General features: G+C 50.1%; 1 protein-coding gene across 9 annotated transcripts in view; it reads right to left on the reverse strand.

Annotated features, from left to right (window-relative positions):
• Window positions 1–17,985, reverse strand: part of RAPGEF1 (Rap guanine nucleotide exchange factor 1) — a 135,993-nt gene extending 118,008 nt beyond the window's left edge. For 3 of the 9 annotated variants that reach the window (XM_046637812.1, XM_046637781.1, XM_046637773.1), the window contains exon 1: window positions 17,684–17,967. In XM_046637812.1, the coding sequence (XP_046493768.1) occupies window positions 17,684–17,825 (142 nt within the window). In that variant the 5' untranslated portion in view covers window positions 17,826–17,967. Of the gene's footprint in view, window positions 1–17,683 lie in introns of all 9 variants that reach the window. The other 6 variants (XM_046637872.1, XM_046637856.1, XM_046637804.1 and 3 more) reach the window with 5 other exon arrangements.
• Between the last annotated feature and the right edge of the window lie 109 nt (window positions 17,986–18,094).

An 18,094-nucleotide genomic window follows, 5' to 3' on the forward strand; every position in this document is an offset into this window, starting at 1 on the left:
GACTCCCTGCCCAGCCCTGGAGGAAAGCCCTGCAGGCAGAGGCACATCTCCCGGAGCGTCCCAGAAAGCGTGGACGGATATTCTCCCACGACACACGGCACACTCACAGACCAGTCTCAGAATGTCACGGCCAGAGGGGCCTCAGAGTCACCTAACCAACACCAACAGGGAGCTTAGGGAGAGTCAGCTAACGCGTGTGAAGATCACTCATTATCACTGTGACCAGTGCTGAGAAGTTCAGGGTCAGGGAGCATGTCTAGCAGGGAAACCTAATCTAATCTGGGGGGTCAGGCAAGGGTGAGACTGGAAGAAAGGGCAGGAGCTGACCAACCAAAGAGCATTCTGGGCAGAAGCAGCACATGCAAAGGCCCTGCACAGCTGGAGGTATGGGACTGGGGCGATAAGATGCGGGTCAGATGGGGCAGGGCCTTATAGATCCAGGGCTTCGTCTTATGGGCTTCAGGGGTTTCCTAAAGTGTTGGCCAAACCACTTGTGTTCACTTTTCTGGGGAGAGAGGTTCATGGCTTTCATCAAAGTTACGAGGAGTTTCAAACGGTTAAGAACCATAGAGCTAGTCCAACCCTCTCATTCCAAAATGAGGAAACTGAAGTCCAGAGAGGGAACGACATTTCCCCAGGTTCCACAGACAGCCGAGAACCCAAATCACTGATCCCCAGTCTGGTGTTTTTCCACAGCCAGCCAGCTGCCTTATTTCTGGCATGATGCGTCCACAACAACAAGGTGCTGACGCTCACTGAATATGGATACTGCATCCCACACAGGGCGGCTTGTCTCTGCCCAGGCAGCCTGCAGTGACACTGCAGAAATGAACCGTAAGTCCACTTGCCCACCTTTCCTGGGGTCTAACTTAACCTGCCAAACACAGGCGGTCAGACCTTCCGGTTCCGAGGCACCCCCAGAGGACCGTGGCGGACACCGCGGCTTCACTAAAGGAAGGGCAGTCGAGGCAGAGCTCTCAGTGCCGAGTCAGCACCCAGCCTTCTGGAGGAGCTGTTCCTCCGTCGTCGTTCTGAAAGTCAGGACGGGGCCAGGAGCTAAATCTAGCCCACAGGACAGGAAAGGCAGGAAGCCCATACCCCTAATTTTATCAATTCCACCTGGAATTGAGAGACAGGAACTATTTTTTTTAAGTGAACAGAAGTAGTAATTTTTCTCCTCTGCCGCTTCTTTCACGGTATCTGGAATACTCAGGGGAAAGTCTAAATATGTGTGGAGAACATTTTTAAACTTTTGATGCTTCCTGGAATACCTAGAGGAGGAAGTCTCAAGTGCCTGGACTGGCATTTGAGGCCCTTGGGAAGCCGGCGCCCGAATTACCTTTCCCGTCTTCATCTCCCACATTCCCCACCAGGAGCCTTTACTTTGGCCGAAGACCCAACAGCACGAGCCAGCCGGCTCCTGCCTGCCTGCCCTGAGGCTCATCGCCTTCCTCTCCAGCTCAGCAGACGAAACCAACAGTCAACATCCAGCAGACTCGCAGTGGCAACCGTCACGGGGTCCCACAACCTCTGCTTCGCCTGGACCACACCACTGTCGGAAGAGGCAACGCCCTGGCTGGGGAAGGGCTCCCGCCCGCTTCCACTCGCCCAGTCAGCCTCAGAGATCTGCCACCTCCTGCCCTTTACAGCTCTGACGTCCAGAGCAGAGTCATGTACCCTGACCAGGGGGCTGGCTCCCCGCTGCCTCCACGCCGAGGCCCCCACACCAAGCGGGACGGCATGCGAGCACTGCAGGCACCAGAGTCACGAGCTCTTCAGGCTGCACACCCCTCTCCGTAAGAGGCTGAGCCCACACCCACGACGTGCCTTTATTTACTCATTCAACAAAAATGAGTGAGTTTCACCTATGTGCCAGCCACCCTTCTGGGCTCTGCTGAACAGCAGCCGATAAGCAGCTTACCTGCTAATGAGGGAGAAGATCATAAAAAAGAAGGGAATAAATGCTACGTTTAGAAAAAGAAAAGAACAGACAAAGCTGGGGCTCGGGGACAGTGAGCAGACAGAAAGTGGAGGGAGCCACTTCAGACCCTGCCTGGAGAAGCCCTCTCTGGGGTGACACGTGGATAGAGACTGAAAGGCATTAGGGAGCAGCCATGCACACAGGACAGCTCATGCTTCCCGGGCACGTGTGACCTATGAGCTTTCTGTGCGTGAACTCACAACACACTACTGCTGGCTCCATTCAATCCATGACAAAACTGACGTTTAACAGGAGGAGGGGTGAGCAACCTTGCCAAGGTCACACAAGCAGCAAACAGTGGAGGCGGCACCTGAATCCAGGCTTCTGACCGTGGCCTCTCAGTAGGCGCACACAGTACCTGGGGGAATGAACAACCCAGGTCAAGGGAATAGCATGTGCAAAGGCTCTGAGGCAAGACTACGTCTGGTATATTCCATGAACACTCGAAGGAAAAGCTCAAAGGCTGCGTGGCTGGGGCACAGCAGCAGGCGACAGTGGGAAGAGTGAGCCAGGGGCCAGAGTACAGGGTGCCGCAGGCCATGGTAAGGACTGGATTTTATTAGCAATGTGATGGGAAGCCACTGGACAACTTTGAACAGGCCGGATTTGATCTAATTTACACTCTGGCTTTTGAAGGAAGACTGGATGATTGTGAGGCAAGAGCGGAAACCAAGAAGCCAGTCAGGAGGGAACCCCGGCAGCCCTGGGAGAGCTGGCTGTGGCCTGGAGTGTCAGCAGAGCAGGTGGCAGGAGTGATGGGAGTCAGATGCACTTGAAGTAAGCCCAAGAGGACCCACTGATGGACAGGATGTGGGTTGTGAGCGAGGAGTCGGGGTGCCTCCAAGACTTCGGGGCCTGAACGACCAGGTCCAACCTGGCATTCCTTCCAGCCACGAGCACCCTGGGAGGAGCCGGTGAGGTGAGCCACGAGCTCGGGTTCAGGCACCTCAAGTCTGAACACTCACAGACGTCCAAGCGGAGGCACTAAGTGGGCAGCCTGGGGCTCAGGGTAGAGCTGGGGGCTCGGAACGTTCACTCGGGAATGACCAATACTGAGATGGCATTTAAAGATATGGGACCAGGCTGCTTTGGAAGAGATCAGAGGACTCAGCCCAGGATGTTCCCAAATGGCGAGTCTGGAACAGAGAGAGGACCAGAAAAGGAAGGCTGAGATGGATGTGTCTACATGTTCCTAGAACAGTTAGACATTAAGACAATTCAGAAGAGGCTTGTAAACATTTACCACAACGTTTCAAGTACTAAAGCTTTAAACTAATTTAAATTTTAGAGTACAGTTTAAATTCTAGGTGCCTAGTTTTAAAATGTCTTGCTAATCATGATGACTAATACATCAACCTAATTAATTAGCTAATGTCCCAAGGCAGAATATACATTTAGTGTGAGATTCATCAAAGAGTTTTTTTCAAAACTGCCAACCATCTGGGCACCTTCTTGTCAGACCTATTTAATTAGATGAGTCTTTTTAACTTCATAATACTGCTGACAAGAGTATGTACTGGAAGTAGAAGTGTCAACATCGTCAGCCTCTCGTTCACTTGTGCTTGTATTATTAGAATCATCTTCAATCTGTGGTGTCTTTGCCACTTAGCCATTTTACAAGGGTTCGTGTCAGCAGCAGACAGTGGCTTCAGCCAGGCTCTCACGCACGCCAGCAGGGCAAGTCCCACAGGCCCTCTGGGTCTCACTTTTCCCACCTGTGAAAGGAGGCCACCAGCACCTCCCTGCAAGGCTGAGGAGAGGATTAAACATATGTAGCACAGCTCCCGGCACCAACACACAGCGGTTGTTTTCATACCACCACCACCCCCGCTACTCTGACGGCACCTTGCTAGGCGGAATCCCTAGACCCCTTTCCACTCCTCTCCACACTTCACTTTAGGCAGTGCTTCCGAAGGGTGGCGAGTCCACTCACCCACCCCACCAGCAGCGGGAGCATCACCTGGGAACTTGTTAGAAATACCAATTCTCAGCCCAACTCCAGACCTACTGAATCAGAAACTGGGGCTTGGAGCCCAGCAACCTCCAGGTGCTGAAGCGTGAGACCCACCGGAGAAGGCCGGCAGCACCCTGGGATACCCAGCAGGTCCTCAGGACAGGGACCACCTGGCCACAGAGAGTCCTGTCACCAACACCTGCTAACATAACAGCCTGCAAGGTACCAATTTGTCATAAACACGAAGCTTCCTACCTGTCTCTCTGGCTGTTTGCTTTAAACATCAAATATATCACTTGAATAAAAATGAAACTTCTGACAAAACATTCAATCCCCTACTCCTTTCTATAGCAAAAGGGAAAACAAAATCTCTGCCCAACTTAACCCAGACTAGTGCTGCTATCCAATGATCTTTCCAATTTTCTCTACAAGACTTGATCCAAACATTAATATCCTTCCCATCCATTCCAAAGACTATGAATTTAATAAGATCTGGTCAACCTAAATGTTAGCATAAGGAAAACACGCTCTGGCTGTTGTGTGCACATGTTTATTGTTTTTTAAACCAAACTGTCCCAGCTTTTGATGCTTCCGTGAGTGACTGGAACATACAGAGTAGCAGATGCCCACAGGGAGAATGGGACCAAAACCAAACTCAGCTGCCCCTCCTGTGGACTCTGTGGGTTGACCCTGTGCCGGAACAGCCGTATTTCTGAAGCAGTTCTCTCACTGCAAACCAAGCCCCTCTCCAACACAGATCTGTGGAACTCAGGAGTCACAAATGATTCCTCCCTCACTGTTTTCCCACCTGACCCAGGATCCAGGACACTTTCGAGAGTGACAGGGAGGGTGTGCTATTAATAATTACGCCAGGACAGCAGGTGTAAGCCGGGACGTGGGACCATCACTCCATCTGTCACAGTCTACACAAGCACTGTAATTCTCCTCTGGGGTCCAGACATCTCACTGCGAGGCCAGAATAGAGCTACGTCTATAAGCAAGACTGCAGTCTGCCTCTTCAATCAAAGGCTAGGTCTCGCTTGGAGGGGGAGCCTGGGCAGTCGCTGTGAGCTCCAGGACAGCAGGAGCCTTGGCTTATCTGTCACCATGTCCCCAGCCATCTACTGCCAGGAACTGTAGGCAGCAGGTGCCCAAGAAACCACGAAAGAATGAATCAATGCTTCATACTGTATCACCCTGATTCTAAGACATTCATTTCTTCACAGTTGAACTTTTGAAGTCAGGGTGTGTGGTTTTATAATCCATCCAGCTGATGTATTTTATTTTTCTTTGTTTCCTGAGAAGTGTTATTAAATCAATAATATGATCCACATGTGTTGGGGCCATAGCATCAAAAAAACACAGTAACTGCTTAGCATCCCAGATTCATACAGAGACGTGTTAATGACACTCATGGGACCAGAGACTCTATCATGGCAATCTCATGGCGGCAACTCCCAAATGGAGGCACCATTCCATCTAACGGGGTCTAGCTTGGTCTTAAAACTTTTGGACAAAGCCTTGGTCTTGCTTCTACGTAGATCATCCTCTCTCTTCCCCTCCCCTAAGTCAGTGAAGCCTTCTCATGAATGTGACCAACAGCTTGGAATCCTGCCAAACAGCACTAGAGTAAATGCCATCTGTGTCATCAACTGAGAGAGTAGTGCTGACGATGGTGTCCAGGCAGAGTCTCAGACGGAAGCCACAGAGGAGTCTGAGAGTCTTTATTAACGGCTGACGTGCACCAAGCACTCGCCATGTGCCAGGCTACACCACCACCCAGCTCCGAGGCTCAACTGGAACTGAGGCCCCTGCACGTCCATCAGCCACTCTTGGCACTGACCTATTCAGACGGATACAGGACAGGAACCTAAGGTTGCCAGAGGGCAGCACTGGACAACCCCCTCTGTGAGGATCCTTGAAGGAGCCCAGCACAGCTGAGCAGCTCAGGTGCAAGGCGACGAGAGCCACACTCAGCGGGTACGGGGTCCACCCTGGCTTAAAAGCTTCCTGCCTCACAGAAGCCAAAGTCTCACAATCGCACAGCCTCCCTCAAGGGACATGCCCAATTACAAATGTCACTGCACTCAGGAGGCCCAAAGTATGATGTCCCACCAAGCATTTATAGTTCATCTATAGTGGAATCATACAGTATTTGTTCCTCTGTGATTGGCATATTTCACTTGGCATAATGTCCTCGAGGTTCATCCATGTCGTAGCATGTGTCAGAACTTCCTTCCTTTTTAAGGCTGGATGATATTCCATTGTGTGTCTAATGCCACATTTTGTTTATCTATTCATCTGTCTATGGACATTTGGGTTGCTTCCACCTTTTGGCTATTGTGAATAATGCTGCTATGAACTTGGGTGTACAAATATCTTTTTGAGTCCCTTCTTTCATTTCTTTTGGGTATATACCTAGAAGTAGGATTGGTGGATCATACTGGAATTCTATTTCTAATTTTCTGAGGAACCGCCTTACTGTTTTCCACAGCAGCTGCACCATTTTACCTTCCCATCAACCGTGCACAAGGGTTCCAATTCCTACACATCCTCACCAACACTTGCTATTTTCTGTTTTTTTGAAAGTAGCCATCCTAATGGGCGTGAGGTGGTATCTCAGTGTGGTTATGATCTGTGCTTTGCTAACGATTAGTGATGTGGGGCATCTTTTCACGTGTTCATTGGCCATTTGTCTATCATCTTTGGAGATGTGTCCTCAAGTTTTTCAATTGAGTTGTTTGATTTTTACTGGTCAAATGCCATCCTTATTTCCAGGAACCAGAGCTAGGTAACCAAGGTCAAATTCTATGCAGATAAACACTGATTATGTCCATACAATGGAATACTACTCAACTATACAAAGGAATAAACTACCAATAAAAAAAACACTTCATGAATCTTATAGGCAGTACACTGAGTAAAGAAGCTAATTTCCAAAAGTTACACGCTAGATGATATTCTGGAAAAGGCAAACCATAGGGACGGAAAACAGATCAATGGTTGCCAGGAGCCAGGATGGTGGGGGAAGGGTTTGACTACAAAGGGGCAGCAAGAATTTTTTTTTTCCTGGGGTGATGGAATTGTTCTCAATCAATTGGTTACACAAATCTACAGATGAGTTAAAACTCAGAGAACTGTACCCCCAAAAAAGGTCAATTTTACTGTTCATAAATAAAAAAAATTCTCATGCAGAAAGGGAAAGATATCTCCTTTTATCTACATAGGCATTATGCTAAGCAGCTAACAAGCGTAATCTCATGAAATCCTTACAAAACTCCAGGAATGTATAATTACTGACCAAAGCCAGGTCTGACTGAACTAGGAGAAACTAAGTCCTGATTATTTCAGAGACCTGAGATTCCACGAGAGCTTTCCAAGACCCAAGGAGCTTACAAATTATTATTTATCATATAGTAGCAGGAACCTGGAGTTGGTAGAACCACGCCCACACATCAATGACCCTTTTTTCCAGGGCACAGGGTCCACAGAGCCTCCATCAAATTCTTAGCAGCACTTATGATCTTAAAAAGCTGGGGAACCACTGCTCCAGTTCAAGGTCCAGGGAGGGATCATGGTCTCCCCTAGAGGACACAGCCGGTCTGTGGCAACTCCAGACACTCAGGCCAGTTCTCTCTCCATCGTCCAAAGATGCCACAGGCCCAAGCATTCCTGGTGACAGTGACTCACGTGTTTGACACGATGACTTTAGTCCACATGATTTCCTCACTAGTAGGTGAATTTGACCTACTAAGCTGGGACCAGGGAACTTTGGGCTCCCTGCAACATGGAGCTGAAATGTAGTCCTGGTCCCTAACTCAATTCCTGTCTTGGTCAAATGTAAAAACTGCATTCTACAACCTTGCACATTTAGGGTAATTAATAGAGACAGCTCCCCGTGAACAGAAAAAACAAGGATAGGTCATGAGGAAAGCATGCTTTTGATCTGTGCCTTTGGTTTTCTGATGAGCTCAGAGAATTAATATTTGTAAGGTACTCTTAACAAGCTGAGGCAGAAGCACAAATTAGTGTGGTTATGCTAATTAAGTGAGAGGTTCTGTAGCTCCCGGACAGAATGATTAAAGAAAGTGAAAAAGGCTGACTGGGCTTTGGTCTCTGCAAAGAGCCCTGTGTCTTAGCTAGCTGCACTGAGAAACTTGCAAGGAGATTACATATATTCACTTTCATATAGCAGAAAAGTCCAGGAGAGCACAGGTTAAGGAAGACTGAGAACAATACATTAAGATTTCTGAATTTATCTGCACTGTACAAAATAATCAAGGGGGAAAAATAAAGGGTCTGTAATCACCCCCACTGCAGCGTGCAACGTGATTTGTAAGTTACTTGTGCACAAAGACCTTGAATGGCTTGTCGTATTTTAACTGTCACAAAACAAAAGCACCACACTGTGATCATTCCATCTTCAGTGCTGAACAGAGATGGTTTAATTAATCCCGTGAGTCACCCCTGCAAGGAGAAACTGAGGTGGTGTCTCCTGGGATGGAGCAAAAATACACCCGCCGGGATCCGCCCTGCTCTGGCTCTGAGATAAACTGCCGCCCACAGGGACAGGCCCCTTCCTTTTAGACAGACTTAAGAAAGAATACAATTAGGACTTTCCTCGATCTACCTACATGTGCTGGGGCCACATGTGTAGCTAAACTGAAATACCACCCACTCTTCCTATAAATGATCTCTTTGGAGGTTCATTACTTAGCCATAAAAATCTGTTCCCTGGAATTCAGCTTTCTCAAATGTAAAAAAAAAAAAAAAAAAAGACCCTGAAAGGAAATACCTCAATAGCCAGAGACCTCCCCTTCTTCTGTGAGTGCTGAGATCTGAATTTCACTTACCATATGACCACTTTTAAAGAAACGGTCATTTTAGAGCAGAAGGGGACATTCAGTAACAAAAGCTGATGTTTACTGAGCACGTCTGTGTCAAGACTGCTAATACGCTCTATGTGCAATATCTCATTTAATCCTCCCTCAGCACCATAAGGTAGGCACTGTGATGATTTTCTCTATTTTACAGATAAGAAACTGAGGCTTAGACGGGCAAAGAGACTTGCCCACGATCCCACAACCGTTCTGTGGGAGAGCTGGGATCCAAATGCACAGCTACAGGACTCAGAAGCCCATGCTCCCAGTCACTGCTCCATCTTCTCATTTCACAGAGAGGGAGAGTGAGGGCACAGAGGAGCACTGACCCAGAGCTTCAGTGTAGACTCAAGGGCCACGAGGCAGTTCCCCTAACCTCCAGCCAGGCTCACGCTGCCTCCAACACGGATGAGTGTCAAGAAAAATATGAAAGCCTAGATCAAAAGTCTCCTGCACAGAGCACAGGCAGTGGCGAAACTGTCAACTCCCTAAAAGCACAGAGGCCTCCACTCTCAGTAACCTCCACTGCCCTGACAGGCTGCTTGGCACTCAGTGAGCACTGAGCCAATGCCGCATGGATGGATGGATGGGTGGGTGGTGGAGGGGAAGTGGAGGAGTGGGTGGATGGGTTGATCTACAAGTAGACAGACGGGTGGGTGGTGGGTAGGTGGGTGGATGGAGCTATTTTAACTAAAGCCCACTTCCCACTATCCACATCCCACTCAATATTTTCAGCAAATGCACTTTTAAAGCCACATCTGTAACTGAGAAACCAGAAGCTCCTTCATCAATCTGTAGGCAGATGTGGAGTCACTGTAACAGTCCTGCAGAGAGACTGGAAAGCCCCAGGGGAATCCCAGAGCAGTTCCAAGCAAAGACAGTAACGGTGCCTCCCACCCAGCCTCCCTGGGGCTCTGGAGTGGACCAGCAGTAGATCCAGACTCTCCTGTGGGCCAGAGGAACACACCCCGAGGAGGGGAGGAGAAGCGATGAGTGAAACCCTCGTTCCTCAACTGGCTCTACCTCTCACTCAACACACGACCTTAGCAAGTCACTTCCCTTCTTGCTGCCTCCCTTTCCTCACCTGTCAAATGAGCACAATCCAGCTATTTCTCTCTCTTCATAAGAACAGAACTCATTAATTCGTGCACGTATCCGAAGGTAAAGCTCGTAGCACAGCGCCTGGCACACACGAAGCAGTCGACAATCTTTAGCTGTCATTCTCATCTGGGAAAAGTGCTATGTAACTCCAACAATTAATAATAACCAAACAAAAGAACGAAACCTAAAAGACAGAAAACCTCATGTCTTATATAAGTTTTATTGTGATGATGAAGAGTTAACTGCCATGCAACATTAGTGTCATTAAAAACCAATGAAACAACCCCAATACATCCAACGCCCCCCTTTATACTGCGGACTAGACTTACAAAGAATCAGCATTAAAAAGGGCTCTGAGATGGGTTTGTCCACTCCATCGGGTTACAACAGAGGCACCAGAGGCTCAGAAAGGTTAATCAATTTGCCTAAGGTCACCCAGCAAGAAGCAGGAATTCCTGGCCCCCTGTGAGCTGAAGCAGGACAGCCCGGAGGACCACAGTCTTCTCAAGGGTCGCCTCCAACATTATCAAGTGGGCCTTTCAGTGCAGCAGCCGCCTCAGTGGCAGCGGGGTCCCTGGAAATGTGAAGGCTCATTTCTACCCAAGTCACAACAGCCAAGAGAACAATGTCATCACAGCCAATGAAAATATGGATAAATGGGAAGTAGTCAAATGGGTTTTAGTCCTAACTTGGCTCCAACTCAGTCTATGACCATGCACAAATCTCAACTATTTTGGACCTCAGGATCCCATGCATAAAAGAAGAGCTTTGTGCCTCAGTTTCCCCCTCTGTAGAATGAGAACCTCTTGTTGGATTAGATGAGTTGACACGTGTAAAACACACAAAACAGAGGCTGGTACCAGCAGGTGGTAAGTGCTCAATGAATGTTAGCTGCTACTATTTTCTGTACTTATTATTGAGAGGAGGGGCTGAGAGAGCCAGTTTCGTGACCCAGGCACAATCTTCCATCTGTTTACTTACAACCAGTCCTTGAAGGAGGGAGGCACGCGTGACTATCCAGAACCAGTAAAGACAGCCATTGTTTCCAAGCAGAGGTTTGGTTTGTTTTTTTGTTTGCTTGTTTTGGGTCAATCAAGCGGCTATTCGGAGCCATCACATTCCACTGGACTTTGGCTGTCCTCTCCTCCTTCCATGTTCATGCCCTTCTTCTCCCAAAAACTGCAAGTGTCACCCTCCTGCTCAGGGAGACCACAGGCTGCCATTTTGACAGTACAGGGTGCGGCCGGGAGCCGTGTCTGTCAAGTCTGCACCAATGGCATAAATTTTTGAAAAGCTAGAAAGCAAACGCCTGAACTGCGCCCTTCTGTCCCCAGCCCTGGGAAGAACCTCCCACCATTCTGGGCTTGACAGCTCCATTCCTTCTGTGCTCTAAAAGCAGGGCAGAGTTTCCTGATCACAAAACTTAACTTGCAGTAAAACTGTGTGGTGCCAGCAAGCCTGCGACAAGCAAGGAGAAAGATCATCTTTAAGGGACTATTGGGACCGGAGGGTCTGAGCTGTTATGATAGTAACAGTATTTTAGGAAGAAGCAGACCAGACCGTAGGTCAGGACTACGGTTCAGAGACCTATCATCCGTCTTCCAAACCACAGTCTGGAAGAAAAAAGGAGGGAGAAAGAGGAGCTGTGACCATCAGACACTGGATTTCTATCCCTTTACGTAAATCTCCTCACTGCATCTTCACTCACAAAGGAGGAGGAACTGGCAAGAGAGACTGCCTACACCCCTTGACAAAGATGAAACAGGGAGGCAGAGAACCCCAACAGCCTACCTCTCCCAGGCCCTCAAAGAGAGAGTGTACTCAGTCCTTCCATTAAGAGGGACTTGATGGTTCAGAGGCCGACTGAGAAAAATTCCAAGTAGAGACAGGGACTCCAACCATGGAACTCGTCACGGGCAGCGGCCGAGCGGAGCCGGCACACGCCGTGGTTTGTAAGCGAAAGGCCCACGAGCACTGCCTCAGAGCGCTTTGTTCCTGGGCCCACAGAACCAGCACAGGCAGTGCCGACAGCAGCTCAGGACCGCGGGCTGCCCGACAGCTGCCCAGTGTCAGGGTCAGAGATGGCTCGGTCTCGTCATGTCCCAGAGCAATCTTGACACAGTGCTCTGGGAATCGGACTCAGCCTCCTCATCAATTTCAGAAAACTACACTAAAATACTGATCAATGACACAGCCAACACAGAACCCCAAAGTAACTACATACCCTGATCACAGTACTGGTCCTTCTAACTCACTAAGAAACATCCGAACTGGCAATTCAAGACCCCGAAGTGGCTCCATTTAAACATAATTTTGAGAGTTGGAATCAGAAACCTAGGTTCATTCTCTGAAACTATTAAGTAAATTCACGAGTAAGTAGTCACTGAGCACTGACTGTGTCTAGGTGCGGTGACAGCAACCCTGCAGGGGACCAGACGGGCCCAGGCACACCCCTTGTGGAGCGAACGGTCTATTTAAGACTATGTTTGTTGATTCTTAACTCGCAGAAAGGAAACTGGGGCTTTGGTTTCTGAATGAGCTAAACAACATCATTCTACCCAAAGTGTTTATCTGGGGCCTTTCCAGGGATTTACCATCTGCGAGTGGAAGGGAAGGCACGAGGAGCCCGAGGAAGCTGGTCTCAGTAGAGGAGGCTGGGTGCAGCCAGGAAGTGGGTTTTCACACTGCATTCAGTGGAGGCGGCCCCAGGCGGAGCCTCAGGGCCACAACTGAGCAGGATGGACTCGCTGTGCCCAGAGTGGCTCCTGCTACCGGCTATCTAAGAGTCTTCTTATGTATAAAAGAGGACGAGCTGTTTGAAAACACAATGAAGCGGGGAAGCACCATTTTGGAGTCCCTCCCTTCCGGGGCACTAATGGAGAAAATGAGACTCAAAAAGGGGAAAGAATTGCCCAAGGTCACAACGCCAGGTCTCAGATTGATAGTCAAATGGTCTAAAACAAATGACCAGAAACTAAGATGACAGATCCCTTAATAATTCAAACTGTGGGTTTTGGTTTTTTAATCATAAAACAGCCTTCAGGGCAAGGTGGGTGCGAGTCAGAGGAACACCTGTCCCCCAGAAAGGGGCCAGGTCGGTCAGTCAGTCGCTGCCGCGTGGGTGCGGTGGGGACAGCGTTGCCAGGCCACTATGCTTTCCAGTGCGTCATCTTATTATGGCAACAGGCAACACACTCAGCCGGACCGAGGTGAGACCCAGCCCTGCGCTCCAGGCATTCTCCAATCCAGGCTAATTTGGGAAATGATTTTTCTGCAAGTTCATACATGACTCATCTTTACAGGCCTCCTATCAGGTCCATTGGCGACAAGGAATCCCATTCAAACAACCTCTGCCAACAGCTGCTCAGGAGACCAGGAAACATTTGGGGTTGCTTTGGCTGGTTTTTAAAAACACATTCAGCCTGCGTTCATGCTGTTTCTTATCTCCTTATTGCACTGCTAATGTTATTAGTATGATTAGCATCATATGCAGCCTAAGACTGCGTGGGGCCTACCTTAATTTCACTGAGATTGGCTTTTGTAAGATCAGAAAAGAAACTCAGAAACATGAACGAGAAGTCAGATAGAAAGCTGCTGTGTCTCCAGCACCAGGGGAGGCCCTCAGCAGTGCTCTGAAAGGTAGGCGGTTGGGGACCAGGGTGAGTTCCCTGCTTCGCTAAGGCTGTGACCCAGGGCAAGTCACCAAACTTCCCTGGGCCTCAGCTGCCCTCAGGTGCAAAATGGGGACAATTGGCCCTGCTCTAGCCCTCAGGGCTGTGGGGCGGATCAAGTGAAAGGAGGTGTCTATCAACACATTCTGAAAACACAGGAAACTGCAGACATGCTCAAGACTGTTCTCATGGTACCCCTGGACTGTGACCCGGGAAAACCACACTCCTGCGGGCTCTGTGCCACCGCGAGGCGTCACAACGTTTGCCAACAAGGATGGAGTCGGAGCGTTGCATGAGCGAGCGAATGAATGACTACCAAGTGCCATAAAAATGCCCTATTTGTTGACTGGATACATTTTGACCACAAAGACTGCAAAGTGTGGATAAAAAGGAAGTGTAAAATTTGAGAGGAGTTCAAAATTTATCAAGACATGGTGACTGCTGATCTACAAGGACTTTTTCCTCGGCCAAAAATACGTGCAGCCTCCTGTGACAACACGTCCTTTTCATCTATTCTGGGAAAACACATATGACAAAAAGTTACTACGAATGCAGTCAGTGTAAATTTTTCTTTTTAATTTATAATAAAAGCATCTTCACACATCTGAAGAACACAGCACCTGAGCCTGAGACCCCATACTCATCCTGTCCTTAGGTGGCGTACTCCGTGAGCCTACTGCCACTTCCCCAGCCCCAGTGGACAGCTCGAGGCCACAGGGAGCCTGGGGAGCTGGCCAGAGACTTCCGTAAATGATGAAACTCCGAGACAGACTGTGGTGTGCTGGGAACACAGAGTGGGGAAAGAGACTTTAAAAAACTGCGTAATTTACATCCTTATGACGTCTGTTTTGATTGCCCGGCCCAGTGGGAAGGTAACGCCCAGGAGGCAGGGTTCTTTGCTACATGTAGCCCAGGGACTAGAACTCCTCAGGTGCTTAGGAGATGCAGGATAAACCATGCGAGGAATGAACTGAGTGAATGAAAGAAGGAACGAGCAGCTGGGACTCTGATGTCAGTAAAACTGAAGCCACTTTCTTCCCTCCCCTCCTGCTGTGCCCGGCCAACTCGCCTCATCCTCCACATCTCACCTTGAACCTCAGTCCCTCACCGAGAAATTTCCTGACACCCCTGCCCCTTAAGTCTGCCCACCCAATGCCTGTGCTGGGGTGTGATGACTGCCAAGTTCACCACAGGCTCCCCAGAGCCTCATGCAGCACCTGACACGGCGGGTGCTCGATCAGTGCTGGACACAGGAATCGGGGAACGAATCAATGGAGGAATGGGGCAAAGATTTCAAAGTCCAGAGGAAAAGCAAACGCACGTGAACGGTTTCTCCAAGGAAGGGGATGCAAACTCAATGTCAACAGTCCCAGCCGGGAAACAGGAACCAGTGATGTTGTGGCTGGCAGCGGGAGCGGTGCCTCCCGCCCCTCCACCCTTCCCCCCTCAACCCCCTGCCCAGCTGCCTTGTAGGAACAAGGGCGTAGAGTTACCAGAACTTCTCCGTTTTCAAGAGAACCAGAAACCTGAGATTTGTGAGTGATTTCCTGATTTCTAAATATTGACCATCAATTCTTTCTTCTTCAAGAAAATGTATGGACCAAACACGACCCATCTATGGCCCACCGTCACAGTCTGTCACCTCTGCTCACAGGCAAGAGCGTTTAAGCTCCAGAAAAGTTAGGACATCGACCCTCCCCACCCGACGTGTTTGCTGGAATGAGCCGGAGCAAAGCCAAACCCAGCAGAACTGCGCGCACAACCAGAACCGTGTTGCCTGCTCCCTAAAGTGGCCTCTGAGCAGCTGCACACATCTCCTGCCAGTGTAGGTGTTCCAGAACAAGCCCCTCGGAGCTCCTAAGGAAGAGCCTATGCTCCTTGCCATGCCTGCCCACAAGCTCACCCAGGGGAGCTCCCTAATCCACCTAGCTCCACTCTGCTCTCCACCTCCTCGTTATCTCTGGAAGACGCCAAGGAGTCTACAGAAGCCTGCCGGTCCACCCGAGCCTCTTCCTGGCCCTCCAAGTTCAACCCTCCTCCAAGCTAACGGGACAGCCCCCGACCAGCTGGCAGGTCGACCCTCCGCCACCCTTTGGAACTCACGCTGCCTTGGTCTCCCTCGGGCCCCAGAGCAGAGACCCCTGGGGACAGCCCGACCTGAGGCTTGCCTTTCTGTGTCCCCTATGAAAGGGCAGGCTCTCAGAGGAGGGCAGCATGTATGCAGGTGCAGGCGCCCCCACAGCCAGGCACTGCTGAATGAATAAGTAAAGGTCCTAAAGAGCAGCAGGACAGACTCAAAAGATCTCCCCAGTAGGCTACCACTACTCCCCAAAGAGGTATCAGGACGGAAGAATGGGCAAGAATCTCGAGGCTGTGAGGGACATATAAAGGAGTTTTCTTTTACGCTCAAAAAACCTCGGATTCCTTAAACCCTGAAAAATGAAAGAGCTGGTCCTATTCTCAGAGAGAAGAGATTATGAACACATGTAAGCAACACTTCTGCTGCTTCCAGTTCACAGAAAACAGCAAAACCCACTAACAATGACTGTTTACTGGCTGTTGGGCTCTCTAATCTACCAGAGACTGTTCACTTGCTAAGGGAGTCGCCGCTTCACGTAAGGACCTTTCCTTTGAACGAAACACTCACTGGTGACTTAACAGCAGATCCACTTAGAAAACTCCATCAGAAACCTAGGAGGAAATCTCACCAAAATGCAAAGTGAAGGCCACCCACAGCGACCACCAGGAGGTGTACCCTTCACTCCAGGAGTGTCCCGATCTCCCTTGACAGTCGTGCGTGAGTCACATCAAGAGACCTTGTCCCAGGAGCATGCGCCTCTTGCCAGCTGCCCATGAGGGGCCAACCCCGGTTTGGCCAACCTCAGAACTTTCTTGCTCAGCTGCCTCTCCCCAAATGCACCTTCTTCCAGAGCTTTCCACAGCCCCTGGTCAACCCCTTTCACTCTGCCCTCCTTCCCCCATCTCCACCTCCACCCAGGGTACCCTTACTTCAGGGCCAAGCACAAATGCTGTCCCCTCTGGGGCCTTCCCCATTCCCCTGGCTGACGGGCCACCCCCCTCCCCCGGCCACCTGCGCCCACGGGCCCTGACTCCTGTCACAGCACAGTTCCTGCCGCCTGGCAGCCCAGGTGTTTCACTAGGTCTGGCTCTCCTACCCTCAGACAAGGTTCTCTGAAGGGAGGCACTTACTGCTTTTGGCATCTCCTACAGCCCCTAGCAGAGGAGGTGCCAGAGAAGGCCCATGGATAACCCAGGCTGAGATGATGGGCCTTAGGCCTCCTTTCTCTGGTAATAAGAACGCACATGTAGATTCACCCCATTCAGAGATGCCCGAGCCCAGGAAAGCAGCTCGTGGGATGGCAGGTGCTTTTCATTCGGCTCTCTTTACTCTTCCATGATCTTCAAGTTTTTGATGATGAACGTATCCTTATAATCAAAGAAAACCCTGTTAACCTTATTTTAAAAATAAATTATTCAAGTTTTCCAACAGTACCATTCTGAGATACTATGCCAGGAGTTCCTGAGAAATGCTGCCGAGATTAAACCAAGATATTTCTGGAACGGCACATGTGCAGGGAAGCAACTCATGCACTGGGCACGGCCCTCGGGCTGAAGAACAGTGAGAAAAATACGCATGAAGCAGCAGCCGAAACCAACGGCCCTGGCCCTGCGGAAGGCACCCAGGCTTCCGTCAGAGCCAGGCATCAATGCCCGGCCCGCTGGCCTCCTGCTGGGTGGCCCCCAGGAACTCATCCAATTGCCCTGAGCCTGTAAAACCAGGACCACACTCTCTCTCAGAGAATCTCTGCAAGGATTTACTAAGCAAGATGCTTAAGGCGCTGAGCACAGAGCCAGAGATATAGGTAACCCTCAATAAAGGCTTCAAAAATGTCCTTCCTGTGCTTAAACCACAGCCTGCAAATTACACCGTCTTCCGAGTCCACTCCCCAGGGGCATCTCAGGAAAGTATCCCGGTTCAACCAGGGAAACAGGAGCAACTTCCAAAATCAACGCAACCGACCCCCTTCAGAGACCCCTAAAAGCGTGCCTTGCACAACTCAGCTGCCAAGCTCACCTGGCCCCCAGGTTAAGACAACCCGCGGCGTTTCCAGGACAGGAGCCCCGGGCTGCCCACCCCCCTCGCCGTGCACCCAACGACTCGCCCTGCAAGGCGTCGCCGGCTTATGAAGCCCTGGCCCCATGAGCACGGCCGTCATCGAATCTTCGGAGACTATTCCCAGCACCGTGCGCAAGACCCAGGTACCCGGGAGGCAGCTCTCGGAGATTTCTAGGAACACACAAAGAGCCGGGGCTGCGTCAAGGTTCACCCTCTACCCCCAACCCGCCCTGCTCCCAGGGCTCAGCCTGATTCCGGAGGAAAACTCGCCCGAGCCTGCAAACGCCCAGCACAGCCCGCCCGCTTCCTTTGAAGCCAGCGACCCGGGGACTTCTGGTTAAATTTAAACTCAGGCTCCAAGCGATGACT

Source organism: Equus quagga, chromosome 1, assembly GCF_021613505.1.
Source record: "Equus quagga isolate Etosha38 chromosome 1, UCLA_HA_Equagga_1.0, whole genome shotgun sequence".
In the NCBI taxonomy this organism is placed as follows: Eukaryota; Metazoa; Chordata; class Mammalia; order Perissodactyla; family Equidae; genus Equus; species Equus quagga.